At 37.4% G+C, this 14943-nt stretch overlaps 1 protein-coding gene across 1 annotated transcript in view; it reads left to right on the top strand.

Moving 5' to 3' along the window:
- Positions 1 to 14002, top strand: part of RASGRP1 (RAS guanyl releasing protein 1) — a 37958-nt gene extending 23956 nt beyond the window's left edge. The window contains exons 8-17 of the mRNA XM_064714218.1: positions 638 to 754; positions 2452 to 2727; positions 3925 to 4005; positions 4636 to 4740; positions 5734 to 5843; positions 6492 to 6636; positions 7349 to 7385; positions 7956 to 8102; positions 9310 to 9686; positions 11029 to 14002. Of these exons, the coding sequence (XP_064570288.1) occupies positions 638 to 754; positions 2452 to 2727; positions 3925 to 4005; positions 4636 to 4740; positions 5734 to 5843; positions 6492 to 6636; positions 7349 to 7385; positions 7956 to 8102; positions 9310 to 9686; positions 11029 to 11163 (1530 nt within the window). The 3' untranslated portion in view covers positions 11164 to 14002. The remainder of the gene's footprint in view (positions 1 to 637; positions 755 to 2451; positions 2728 to 3924; positions 4006 to 4635; positions 4741 to 5733; positions 5844 to 6491; positions 6637 to 7348; positions 7386 to 7955; positions 8103 to 9309; positions 9687 to 11028) is intronic.
- Positions 14003 to 14943: the final 941 nt, after the last annotated feature.

The following is a 14943-nucleotide window of genomic DNA, read 5'->3' as shown; positions in this document are numbered from 1 at the left end:
AGCTGGGAGTGTTGGCACTGCTCTGGTGGTTCATGCACACCACATGTGCATTTCTGTGTGTGGTGCTGTCTAATGAAGTGTTCAGATAATAGTGTGATGGTACCAGGACTTCCTCATGTTCATTCTGAAGAAATTATTTCCACTGTAAAACTGGACTTGCTTTTGAATCAGCATGTGAGATTCCCAGCTGTGGCTGTGAAGCTTTCCAAAGCATGAGAGACCGTGATGGCTTTGGCTGTAATTAGAAGCATTCCACCAGAAACACCTTTCTGGATAAAAGGAGAGCTAGGGTCCTGTTTGTATTCTTTGCATACTAATTAAACTGCAGTCATAACAAAGATAGTAGGCAGTGTTTCGTACTTGGGGTAGATTGTGGGAAAAGGGGGAAGTGCTGAGGAGGTACTTTGAAGACTTACTGTATCTGAAAATTTAATATTTGATTTAATAACAGTAGAGTAAGTTCATGTTACACCTAATAAAATCATAGCTCATCACCAAAATACATGAAGTCAAATGGCACAAACTTGTACGACTTTGGAGGAAGACAACAGAGGAAATTAAAATTTGGATGTGCACATTGAATAACCTAAACCTTTAATTTATACTGATCTTTTTTTTTGTGTGTGTGTGAACACAGAAGCTCCACCAGCTGCAGAATTTTAACACATTAATGGCAGTGATAGGAGGTCTCTGTCACAGTTCCATTTCCAGGCTCAAGGAAACAAGCTCATGTGTTCCTCATGATGTAATTAAGGTTGGTATTGCTTCTAAGTTTTACAAATAAGAGAACCTTTAACTTTTTTTGTCACTGCACACACTAAAAGTAACGTTTGTTGGATAAGATGGAAACACAGAACAAAAATTGCTTTGGTTTTGAAGGGTTTCTGTTGATTATTTCATCTCTACGTCACCAATTACTCCTACACTTCTTGCAACCCCACCTTTCTTCAAGACTTGTATAGATTTTCTAAAGTTTCTCCTTTAGCATCAGATGTCATGAGCTGCACTTTCATTTACATGCAGTAGTACAAAATAATATTCACATATGAAAACAAAGTGAACACTTGAAAACCAAACTATTGTCTACTGTAGTAACATTGATCATCCCTAATCTGTAAAATGCTAGCACAGAGCTCTCACTTTGAGTGAAAGGACTGATTTTGTTCATCTGATCTTTCCATTTGACAGGTTTTATTTAATTTAGACTTGAACAAATTTAGCCCTAATGCACACATGGTGTGGTGGACTGTTAGGAATCTGTTTTAATTTCCAGTTAAATTCTTGTGAAATACCATTGAAAGCTATTAAAAAGGGAAGGAAGGCATATTTTTTAGCAATGCTTCTTAAGCATTCGTGTGGCTTCTTAAGAGACTTCTTAAGAGAATAAGATACTTTCTTCTTTTGGGGCCTGAAAGAATACATGAAGGTAAATAATGAGCCTGTTTTGATCACAGTATGATCAGCCTAAATAAACTGTGCATACCTCAACCTGAAGTGTAACCTCTCAGTGGAAATTTTTACAGCTATCAGAATCTATAAAATCAGTTAGAAAGCTTATTTTAGAAACATATTTTTCAAATTTTGTCATTTTAAGGTCTGCATCTGTGCACATCATTTGAATAACTTTTTGTTTCAAGAAATTGTATACAGGTGCTAATAGAAAACAGGTAATAAAAGTCTGGTAAGTAATGACTTGTAAACCTCACACTTCGAGGTTTAACTACGTCAAACAGTTTGCAAAGGTTACAAATGGAGAACTTTGACAGGAATTTCCCAGAGAAGACATTAGTCTATGGATGTTATTATGTTAATGAGTCAGTTTTGTACCTGTATAATTTTAAACAAGGGAAATATTTATACTGCTAGACTGAAGATTAATTTGGCCTTCATAAAAACCCCAAGATTCTGTTTCTAATTCATTTCCATGGAAAAAAATGTTCTTAAACAGACAAGTGTAACACCTTGAACCATTCTGATCACACCATGATGGGATCATGGCACAGCACAGGGTTTCACTGCTAGGACCTCTCCAGCAATTCCAGCTGGTGTCCTGGAAGTCAGAGAATGCATTCTAGATTTGAGTGTGAAGATGGCTGCTCTTATGAATGTCAGAGAGCTTGTGCTGTGCTTACACATTGACTGCATTCAGATCCCCCTGATTTGAAAAAATCATCTTTTTTCATTTGGCTAAATGGGAAGTGTAATGAGACCAGTAGTATAGATTGGGCTATATATTAACCATCTATAATTACATATTATGGAATAATATGTATAGGGAATGTATGTATATGTATAGGGAATAGGAAATCTAGAATACCTAGTTTTCATTCGAAGTTTTAAAATTTTTTTCAAGAGTAAATTTCTTAACAATAATATGGGAAGTTCTTGGCTGTATGACAAAAACAGAAATAGTAACAAGTGCTGATTCTTTGGTTTTCTTTTTATTTTTAGGTGTTTAATGAGATGACAGAATTGCTTTCGTCTTACAGAAATTATGATAGTTACCGACGTGCCTATAACGAGTGCAGTAACTTTAAGATCCCAATCCTTGGGGTCCACCTGAAAGACTTGATATCCCTTTATGAGGGCATGCCAGACTACTTGGAGGACAAAAAGATTAATGTGTACAAACTATATTCTCTGTATAACCACATAGATGAGCTGATACAACTCCAGGAAATGCCACTTCCCCTGGAGGCTAATATGGACCTCGTTCACTTGCTTACCGTAAGTGTGTTAGACGAGATAAATACATCCAATTAAAATTGTCATATACCTATCAAATAACTAAATAGAGAATCCCATTAGTTAATTAATTGAATAAATTAATTGAATACATAAGATTGTAATCTTTTTTTCCCCAAAGGGGAAATGTTCAGGAATAGAAGAGAAGATAGTGGTGATGATTTATGTGGCAGTAAGGGTAGAGGTGCCAGTTCAGCAGTATGCTTCAAATTATTTCTATAAGGGAAGGAAATGTTTATTTCTGCTTCACTGTATTACTCTGTACTGTCAGTAAGGAAGATTCCTTGTGTTGAAAACGAAATCACACAAAAGTTCAGTCCCTCAAGATACTTGGCAGTTCTAGCCAAGTTTCTTCTGGTGCTTAAGAAACTGTCTGACATAAACATTGGTCACATATAGCTAATGTATTTCACTCCCAGTCATATCTAGGCAGTGTCATGCTACTGAAAAATTTATACTACCTAGGTCATTGTTAAAACTATAGTTTTGGCTTCTCCTAGTGAGTTAAAATACTACCTTCTATTAAAAGAGTAAATCTTCCTTTCTTGTTTCTCAGTTTTGTTTGGCCTTAACAAGTATCTTACCTTGGAAAAACCAGATAGTCCACTTCCACTTTCTGGTTACAAGCCCTGTTTCAGGAAAAAGCTAATAGATAAAAATGCTTATGTGCCTGAGGTTATTTGTTCTGTCTGGGAGCACCCTTGTGTGAGATTAAGCACACATACCCAGAGCCTGAAATACAGCTATGTGAAGTGGTGAACTTCTTACTTCTTCCTGCTATTTGTTTTAAATGTTTTGTTTGAAATTATTCTAAGTATTTTTTTATTCTAAAAAATGTTTTATAAAATCAGCTACTACAAATATGTAGAACTTTGGTCATAATTTCATGCAGGAATATATTACAGGATATAAATGAGAAGAAATACTTCATTTCAATGCAGGAGTTTCTGAACTCGCAGCACTCCATGTTAGAGATTTCCAGATAATGGCAATAACAGTCTGTAATGTAGAATTGGACACATTTCAAATCACTGTGAACACCTGTGCAGCTCAAGTTCATTTTTTTCTAAGTGTAATCTACATTAAAAAAATCACCAAAAAAATATGAGTGCACTCCAGCAGCAAGTTTTTAAAGTAGTAGTGACTGTTCAGGGATTAAACTGATGTGTTTATTTTCAGCTGTCCCTTGATCTTTACTACACGGAAGATGAAATTTATGAACTTTCATATGCACGAGAACCACGAAGTCACCGAGCTGCTGTAAGGGCCTTTACAGATTCTTAACAAAAGGAGGGCTTTTATGAGTGATTGTAATTTAAAACCAGGATTTTTTAAAAGAAAATTTTATCTCTTGCATTCAATTTAGTATTTTATTTTACTATATGCTAAATTTAAAACATTTTAGCTTTGTAGACTGAGTGAAATCTATTAAAGCACAAATTGTTTGGTTGATGATGAAGTTTAAAATGGAATACATGGCAAGAGTTGACACTATATAAAGTTTTATAATATGAACACAAAGACAAATGAAGTTGCTCTGTAGAGACATGACATCAGTCTTAATCTTGGCAGTTGATACTGTTTTATTCAAATGGAAAATCTTATATGATTCAAATGATGAAAACCATGAATGTTATGTGGTAGTTTTGTTCCTGTTTTATTAATATGGAAAAGATGGTGATTTTACAGGGCTATCAGTGAACTGTGACAATTTAAGGAATGACTGCTCTTTTGAACAGTTCAAGGAAGAGCTTAAGCACCACATAATTATCAAAAGAATGATGTTGGGTCCAACAGGTCATTTCTGCAGTCTTGTGTCACAAATGGAAAAAGTGTAGTACTGAAAATCTTTCCATGTGGTAATAATGAAGTTCCTTTCAATTTTTTAAGCCTATGACACCTTCCAAACCACCAGTAGTTGCAGACTGGGCTTCAGGAGTGGCCCCAAAACCTGATCCAAAAACCATCAGCAAACACGTTCAGAGGATGGTAGATGTAAGTAAGGTTGGCCAGTGTACTTCATACTGTTGTAAACCTTTATAACCTTAATCTCAAGGTATGAGAAAATATGGGGATGGGCCTTCTGTCCTCACAAACAGATACTTTTGCCTACCTGTAAATAGCAGCAGCAGACATGAGGCAGGGATGGAAATTCCTTCAGGGGGTGAAGGGCCAGCAGGAGCTGGGAATGCTGGTTTGTGTGCTTGCAGAGGCACGCTTTCAGGGAGCCAGGGAGCCCATTTCCACCAGGGCCTCCAACATCATGTTACTGATGCAGAGGCCTCTCAGTGGCTTTGTTACACGCAGCAATTGCTTTTCTTTTCCTTTTGGGTCTCCTGCTTTATGGGAAACAACTAAGGTTCTTGATTCCAAAACTGATAGAGGTAGAGATGTAAAGAGTTTGTCTTTGCTTACCTGCTTCATTGCTTTCCTTTCTAAGCACTTCTAATATTGTGAGACATCCTTTTATACACACTGTTTTGGAATATATTTCTAAATTTATTCTGGGTGTGCGCCTTGCCTTGCAGCAGTGACAAACAGTAATACATTCCACAAGTGGAAACAGGTGTCTGCCTGACAATTCTGTCCTGTAACTGATTTTCTTACAACACTGTCCCAATGAAATAAGCTAGGCAGCTGCACTCATTTGGCTACAGAAACCACCATGGAGACCACTAATTGAGAGCATTAGTACAAATTGTATATGTGGGCCTGGACAGAATGGTCTTAAAGCAGAAGTAAAAAACAGCTGTCATCGTGTTGTGAAGCTTTTAGTCCAGCCTGTGTTGACTTACCGATGTTTTGCTGCAAACCAGAAAAACTGTAATGCTTTTTTAGTCCCAAGCAAAAAATGCAATTAGGCTGTTGCACTGTTTAATATACACTGGGAGAAGATGGGAGATGAGATCCATGAATAATGTGGAGGTGTTCTAAAGTGGTAATTAAGACCATCCTCATTATTAACTATTTTACTCTTACCTTGCACAGTCTGTCTTCAAGAATTATGACCATGATCAGGACGGATACATTTCCCAGGAAGAATTTGAAAAGATTGCTGCCAGTTTCCCATTCTCGTTTTGTGTAATGGCTAAGGACTGGTGAGTGCCTGCTTATCAACTTTGTAGCAGCTGTTTTGGGAGAGATTTAGGGGGTTTTGTGTTTAAGTTGTACTTCATCATTAGGGTGTTGAAAGCATCCTCTTCAAGCACAGACAGAATGAAAACATAAATGACAAAAGCATCTTCTAAACATGTTGTGAATGACATCTTCATTGGCCTTACAGCAGTGGTATCCAAGCTCATTTAGAAGGGAAAACAGACAATAGAAAAAGAAACATTTTTCAAATTGTATCCACCATATACTGCTGAAGAATTTTCCTATGATAAAGCTGTGCCTTAAAAATAGAGAATTGGCAAACGTATATTTTGATATCATCCGGAACATTTTTCTTAACATATTAGAGCATGGGAAAATACAGTAGTGATTATTCAGAGGTTTACTATGAAGTAGTTCTGAGGTTGCATCACATGTGAAGACATTCCATTTATCCTGTCAGTCTGCAGTTTAAATATGTAGATAAGCTTCTGTATACTTTGGAAACAGTTGGCAAGATTACTGAGATCACTTTAGCTTTTTGTGCTTTAAACTGTTGCTATTATAAAATGCGAAGGAAAAAGATGTTTAATTCTCTTTATGCATTTGACAAAATCTGTGTCTCACAAACAACTTTTCTTGTTTGTTTCCAGGGAAGGTCTGATTAGCAGGGATGAAATAACAGCTTACTTTATGAGGGCTAGCTCAATCTATTCCAAATTAGGACTTGGCTTTGCTCACAACTTCCAAGAGACCACTTACTTAAGGCCCACTTTCTGCGACAACTGTGCTGGATTTGTAAGCTTACTTTTTAGTAAATTATGTTAACTTTCTTTGAAATTATGACTTTTTATCTCATAATTGCCTTGTGTCATATACAGAAATGGATCTTTATAAAACATCAGTGAACACCAGACTTCTGCCTCTGTAGATGTTTAAGGTACCCTTTTCTCCCCTCTTGGCAGTGCCAGTATGTTTAAACATGGTTCATATTTTGTGGGGTTTGGTTATGTCACCAAAAGCAGTCTCAGGCAAGATTTCTGAATGCAGAGCCTTCCACTCCTTGGGGCTGCTAGAATTCATGTCCTGATACAAATGTGACATGCCTCTGCCTGTAGCACGGAAGGTTTCATACAACTGACTGTCCTACCAATCTTCTGTTCAGCTGAGATCATGTAAGGGTGCTGAGACAGAAGAATTCTCCATCTACTCCAGCTCCACAGCTTCTTGAGGAACTGCCACATCTGCTGATGCTGATGCTTGAGCTAATTCAGTAGATTAGCTCAAGATATTTTGTTTGTCATTGAGACACCTAAAATATTGTTTACCTTATGGTAAAGGGGTAAATAGTTCTATTTTGACATTATGATTAGAAGTGCAGAAAAACAAGATATTCTGCAAGTACTCAGATCTTAGAAAAGAGTGGAGTTTTTAGTGTGTTTTTTATCTGGGGGTATCAAACATGCAGAGAAATATATTAATACGTAGGCTTTTTGTTTGTTTGTTTCAGCTATGGGGAGTCATTAAACAAGGATACAGATGCAAAGGTAAAGTACTTTATACTTTGTTAATTTTAATCCATAATTGATAGGGAATGACAAAAACCTGTGATCATCCTGAGATCCATGGCTATATCTATACACCCATTGAATTTGATGTTCCAAGGAGGACAGGACTGATTCAAGAATAGTGTGACAGATACAAGAAATGCAGAGATGAAGGGACTTGTAACTGACAGCTCTAATGCTTTGCAAGGCATGACTGAATTCAGAGGGTTTGGGAACAGATTCTTGGACAAAAACATCACAACTCTGTGAATATTGTGCAGCACATTCCTAACACCTATTTTGCAGTTTTCTTACTCATGCAGATGTCAGCTTTCTCTGCAGCTCCTACAGTCAGAGCCCTTATGTGACCGAATGGTGCCATTTTGTACTTTCATAATGAAAAGGAGTTTTAGGCATGTTTAGCAAAGGGATGTTGCTTTATAGATGTATGTTGCTACAGGTAATGCATGCAGAGAACACCAAAGAAGGCTTCTTGCTTCCCAGGAGGGCAGTAGTGCTTAGATGCTACACCAGAGCCACTGAATCATGCAAACATTATTTTGTTTACAGACTGTGGGATGAACTGCCACAAGCAATGCAAAGACCTGGTTGTGATAGAGTGCAAGAGAAGACCCAAAACTTCAGTTGCAGACAGCAGCCCAACATCTGCTCTTGCTTCAAGCCTCTGCCCAGTAGGAGTTAAAGAACAATTCCATGGTGAGAAAAGATCCAAATATGTAGATAATATTTCCTTTCTTTGCTCCTTTTTCTTTTAAAGCTGTTGTACAGCATCCTTTTAGGTTTTGTGAGTTAACTGCAGTGTTCTATCTACACAGAAACTAGAAACAGGTGTATATTAGCTTTTATCAAGTAATACCGTTCCTGCTGTAGACTAAGGATGGACTCCCTTTCTGGGAGATTTCTTGTCACACTACACAGTGTATGGTGCACAAATTCCACCAAATAAGGGGTGAATCTTCTGCCAGACTCCCATGAGAACTAGATGCCTTGTGACATGAAGAGTTAACAGACTTCCTTAACTCTCTCACCTTGTGACAAGCAAGTCTTGCTTTTTAGCAAGTTGTAATATTGACTTCTGCACTGTTACAATTCTGACTCAGATTTTAATGTGGAGTTTATAAAGGCAGTTTTCCTGTGTATCTGTGTGCTAGGAAAAGCAACAGCTAATTATTGCCTTTATTTTTCCACTTCAATAGATGAATCTCTAACTCCTGTCCATCTGTGCATCTTCTACAGAATTGGAACTGAAAAATCTACACCTCTCTGTTCTTTTCCTCCTTATATCAAACAAACTGTATAAAATTTTCTGTGTAGGCTTCCAAAGAAGGAATGTTGTCCTTGAAAACACCAGGCTACTTCTGTTTTCATTTGATGTTCCAACTCTTTGCATATTTGCTTTTTTGAATTTCTTTCCTGTTCTTTGTCAGTATTTAATGTCCTTCAAATCTGCTTCCTGCCACTTTGATTATCAATCTTTTGTGTTATATTTAAGACTCATACTGCTGGATTCCACCTTAGGCTTCCTTTTAGCATATATGTAGAGCTCAGTGCAGCCCATTTCTCTTGACACTATGTGCATCTCTGTGATTGTGTCTGAAATGACTGCAACACTACGTAATAACCACCTCTTACCCAGATCAAAGTTTTTCTCAAGCTGACCTTGATGCCACACCCGTTTTCTTCTTACTGATCCATATTTGTGTCACTGAGACGGGGCTAAGAGTTGTTTCAAGGGACACAACACTGAGAAACTTCTCATGACATCTCTTTAGGAGAGCAATGAATGTAAAAGTCAGTAAGGAATAAATGCTTTTTTTATTAAAACCATGTATAATTACCATGCCTCCTGTTTCTCCTTTTCTGGGAGAAGATCTTGCCTTAATTTACCATATATATTTTAAAGGACAAGAAGAAGGATCATTCACCTTTCCTAATGGAGAAGTAGTGGAGCACACTGAGGACAGCAAGGATCGAACCATTATGCTCATGGGTTCCTCAGCTCAGAAAATCTCAGTGAGACTGAAACCAGCTGTGATTCATAAAAGTACACAGACTGATCCTGTGCTGCTGGCTGGTGATGTGTCTCGTAAGCGGAGAGAGAAGAAAGAGCACAGGATGCCAGAGAATCCTTATCTCCAGGCAGCCCCAGCACCCTCCACGTTCCCAAGCCCACTTCTCGGCCGCCGAAGGGCATTTGTTAAATGGGAGAACAAGGACTCCAGCCACAAAATGAAGGAGGAGCATCACAGCTGTAAACCTTCGTACCAGGAACTTGAGCAGGTACATACATGATGGAACAAATTCTGTTTTACACACCAGTATGGCCAAGTGGTTGATGTGTGGGGGAGTGGCTGGGTGGCAAGGTGTCACTTCACTCCAGTGATTGCCAGTTGCAGTTGAACAATCCGTGAATGACATCATAAAGTCTTAGCCACTTTAACTTCCAGCAATGCTTTATTTAAATGATAAATTTTAGTGTTAGTACAGGGCTTTGAAGACATTCACACTGATCCCTGTCTGTTCTAGAATGTGAACATAATCCAGTCACTCAGGACAGAATGTTGCTCCATAAAATGAGGAACATAGTTCTGAGTTTCTTCCTGATTTTGGTGGCCTCTGCTCCCCCAGGTGACAGGATATGTGGGGCTGAGAGGGTAGGGAGCTCTGCTTTTGTTCAACTGACAGATGTAAGGACCACCAAGAAATTTTGCTGTGGACAGGATGCTTCTTGCTAGATTTCACCTGCATCAGCCCCATTGTGTCTCAGCTTACTCTAAAGTGCTCTGACACAACAGCTATTCATAACACTGTGTCACCTCAAACATGGGGCCCAGGTTCAGGTTTGTACAAACATGTCTCCAGACAGATTAAAGAGACTGTTGCAATTCCAAAGGTGCAATTAATGGACAGATCCAGCTATAATTATGAGGAACAAAGACTTATTTTAATACTTTTTTCTCAATATTTATCTCTATCTGTGATGACCACAGGACCACAGTCTAATCTTTGAATGATGACTATAACTTTCAAAATATCCCTTGGTGCTGATAAAGTGAATGTTTTATCAAAGATGAGTGGTTTATTAAGACCAAGATTAAGACAATCTTCCAGGACAAACCACTTCCCTTTCAATCAACAGTATATTCAATACAAGGATGTGAAGCATGGATGTAACTTGTAAAAATGTATTCTTTAAAATGTCCCATTCATGTGAGCCCTGTAATTTACACCTGCCCTTGCTCCCTCCTTCTGACCTCAATTACTAAACACCAGATGATGTTATGAATGAATGGCTTCTGCTCCATCAATTTCTGCAGCAGTAGAGTGGTAAAGTGTGACCTGTGTTGTTGTTTCCCCAGACTGCTGTTGTTATGAGAGGTGCAGTGGAGGGTGGATAAGTGCCGGTTGTGGACATGAGTCAGATACCAGCTGGTGGAAAGATGTCAGAGTATACAAAAGGGTAGAGCAGGGACTGTGGAAATATTCAGATAAGTTACTGGTTCTGATGAGAGCTACACCAGTTTATTTTTATGGCAGTCAACCTAAATATACAACCAGACAGTCCTCAAACAATTGCACTATAAAATACAATTCTCTATCTTTTTTTTTCTTGTTTGTTTAGGAAAGGAATATTCTAAAGGCAGACAATGAAGGTTTAAAGATCCAGCTGGAGCAGGCACACAAAACAATTGAGTCTCTCACAATCCAGAAAAGAAACCATGTAGTTGACAGTCTACAACACAGAGACTGCTCCTAGCAGATGACAGGAAAATCTCCCATGGAATGGAAGAAAGTAAGACTGAAAGAAGGGCTCTGATAAAGCTGCTTACCAAGTGAACTGGAGAGAGAATCTGAAGGATATTACGCAGAAATGTTGTCTTTACTACATTTCTCTTTTAAACATGCACTCCCAAATATATAAAATAACTTTGACCTTGTAAGGTAATTTAGCATTATCTGTGCAATGAAAATAGTATCTTCTGGGTTTGCTTTTAAAAGGAGTGAGAGTGTTGAAGTCTCTGTTCACGTTGAAGACCATTTTGATTTCCCAGCGACTTACTTGGCTGCCAGCAGCACACCTTACTGTACAAATGTTCTGACAAAGTAGATCTTCATAAGACTGGTCACCTCAAATTTGGCCCAAACTCACTTTTATAGAAACAAATGTGTGATAAAGCTAAGTAAAACTATAGAAAAAACTACATTAAGAAAAATAATTCCTTCTTGGAGCTGAAACCAACTAAAGACATGAAGTGAACGGTCACATTTAATTCCAAAAATTAACAATAAAATTAAAGTAGCTAAGCTAATGATATTTGATTGATCCACACACTTTAAGATAAACTGACAATTTTTAAAAACATCCTTCAGAGCTTTAGAAGTTCTGCTGCTCAAACACTTACCTTTATTAAAGTAACAGAAGTGAGACGATAGAGACTTTGAATACTGCTTCCATGCCATGACTTGGAAGATTTAATTCCCCTTATTTGGCATAAGGAGTAACTTGTTGTCCACATACAGTAGATATGGAACAAGGTCAATTATATTTCTCTCACATCAAAGTAGATGCCATTTTTGAGCAGAATCTTTAGAGCCATGAGGGAAACTGTAACTGAGCAATCCCTGTGCAATAGCTACTGTATTTCAGAGCTCCTAACAAGATTTCTCCATTTTCTCTCTCCTGGATTTCACATGCACTTTACATTAAGAGTCAAGATGAGTGTGCTCCTATGTCTGTAAATTTTGTATAGTAAACAGTGCGAGGGAGGTAACTTAAAGACACAAAGTGTAAATATTTTTAAGAGAAAATAAAGTCTTTCAAGTTACTGATAAATCTACTTGTCAGAATAGCTGATTTGAAAATTCCATTTGCATTCCAAGAGGATCTGTATGCTTAGAGTTGTATATTTGTCATCACACATACAAACATCATAAACAAAGACCACTTAATGCTCAACACTTCTGAGTTTCCAGTTCCATTATAGATTGAAATTTAGTCAATGACAATATCATCTGTGCTTTGTGTTCAAAGTGGCATAAATATACATTCCATCCACAATTTACAGTCAATACCAAGTATATGGATGCTTTATTTATAAAGTTAATTTGAAAGTATTTGCCAGTTTAGTGATTCAAAATTGCTTGGAAATTGGATTGTGCTTGCAACTCCATGTATAAGTAAAAACAAATGGAAGGAAAGACTAGTAGTAGTAGATTTTCTGTAACATTACTGTAAATAACTGAAATGCATAGGAAAAAACCAGCTCTGAAGGCGGTGCAGCTTTTTTCAACTCATACACTAAGCCTGAATTATTAACAAGTAACACAGAATTGCACTTTGGTCAGTGAAGCAATCAGAATGGCTGTCAGGTAATGTCTGCAAACTTGGTTTACCCATTTTCTGTGAGCTTCTTGATTTTGTCCTCTATTCAGGGAACTAAGCAAGGTGTATTTCTAATAGGCATTTAACAAATAAAAGTCTGTTTCTACAACTATTAAACAAGATGAAGGTTGAATATATTTTCACTTATTTAAAAAATAAGTGGAGGAGCAGTTAAGACTCATAAATCTTACTGCACAGTCAATGTAAGTGCTCACTGGTGGTCTAAACTCTGGATTTGAACAGAATTTGTGTATATGCTTTGTCTGTGATGGAATTTGGAGATCATGAACAAACCCTCATAGTTAAAAGGAAAATTCCCTAATAGCAGCAGCTGGTCCAAAGGTTACTGTGTAACTAGCTACTTACTACTCCAAACTGAGTTATGACCACAGATTTGTACAGTTCTAAGTGCTAACTTAATGTTTCTCTGTGAAGTTTGCTTGTTCAGTTTGAAAGATTTAAAAGGGTTTGTTTGCAGGAATGTCTTACAGAACAAGCGAGCAGTGCTTCATGTGTGCTGAAAACTTCCTGCTTCAAAGAAGGCAGCTGATACCTGGATAACTTCAGAGCTCTCTAAGAACCTTCAGGTTCTCTGTCTGCCCGAAGCCCCTAACAGTTATCTCCTTCCACCCCACCTTAACAGTGGAACCTGACTACAGGGAAACTCTTAAAACTGACAGTGCTACCCAGACAAAAATTACGTGCCTTTGTGTTAATCTTCAAGCTGCTTTATGTTAGGAAAAAGACACACAATTAGAAGTGCTGTTCAGAAGTTATCAAACCATGATACTGAAATTTATCTCGTGGCTAAGTCAAAAAGAAACACTCACCTCTTCCTTCTCTAGGTCTAGCTCTGCTTACAAGAAGGCAGAAAGAACAAGCACCATTCCCCGTTCATTTAAGCGTGAATTCTGATTGTTTAAAGATAAAAGTACACAGATTGAGTAGTATCATAATTAACAAGGCAGGGCTACTGTTCATATTGAGGTTAAATACAATTGCTTTTAGATTAGCTCATATATGTTTTGGAAATACGTTTTTGTTCTAGCAGCATGTGTTATTTTGTTGTAAGTGATCTCTATGGCAACTTGAAAAAGTCCAGTGCTGTCCGAAAAGATTGAAGAAGTGTACAGATTGTAAAGATTTTATATAAATTGTAAGATTTTGGTTTAATATTTATAAGAGAAAAACATTAAAATTGCATTTCATGCCACCTCTGATTTTGTTCCAAATCTATACAACCTATACTCATCTTCCTTGACTGTTATCTGAGACCCTTCTGCAGCATTAACCTAGTACCAGTGTCTTTGACCAGCTTCACCTTCTCTGAGCCTTGGAATGGTGCCTGGGAAACTTGGGAAACTAGGTATTTGCAGATTATTTGTTGGGTGTTTTAGTGGCTGACACAGTAAAAACACTGTGTTGTTACTCACTGTTCCAAGTATTACAAAGCACTCATCTTTACTATCATATTCTCTCACTTTTGTTAAGAATGTTAATTTTGAAGATTTCACAGCACAGCAGCCAAGTTTAAGCAAGGCTTCTGTTGTGTCTGCTAATCTGCCTGCTGTTGCACAGGCAGTACTGTAGCACCCTAAAGAATTGCTATTTACCTTATAGTAAACTTCAAACTAGCACATCCTAAATTGGCTTCTATATGGGGAAATGGGCACCCACTCAGTTATCGTCAGTCATGAGAGGGAAGACGACAAGAGGTGAAACTCCTGTTTGTATGGCAAATCTGCTCTACGGGCTTATGTAAAACAGGTCATGGGTTTTTTTCATAATTATAGAAAAGTAATAAAATAAAACTTGAGAGGTAATTGGAGGATATTTCTTTAGTTTACGTAAAGAAAAAAGCAGTGATCATATAGACACTATGCTTTTAATTTTTTTTCAGTAAGATAAAATCTAACTGAGATTCCCTAGTAATCCCAGACAAAATCCCAGACTTGGGATATAACTTTATAGAAAAATTGTAACAGGCAAGTATCTATTGCCTTCTCCATTTGAGTCAAAATACATGTTGTTTCCATTACCATAAAAAGTTAAATTTCACCACTATTGTAAATCACCAGCAGGAATTCTTTCTTACAAACAAAGGAGGAACATATGATAGTGGATCCAAATCACAATACACACAGATGATGGAAA

The sequence above is a fragment of the Zonotrichia leucophrys genome, chromosome 5, assembly GCF_028769735.1.
Source record: "Zonotrichia leucophrys gambelii isolate GWCS_2022_RI chromosome 5, RI_Zleu_2.0, whole genome shotgun sequence".
NCBI lineage: Eukaryota > Metazoa > Chordata > Aves > Passeriformes > Passerellidae > Zonotrichia > Zonotrichia leucophrys.
The sequence above is the reverse complement of the archived record's forward strand: the minus strand, read 5'-3'. Positions and strand labels throughout refer to the sequence as shown.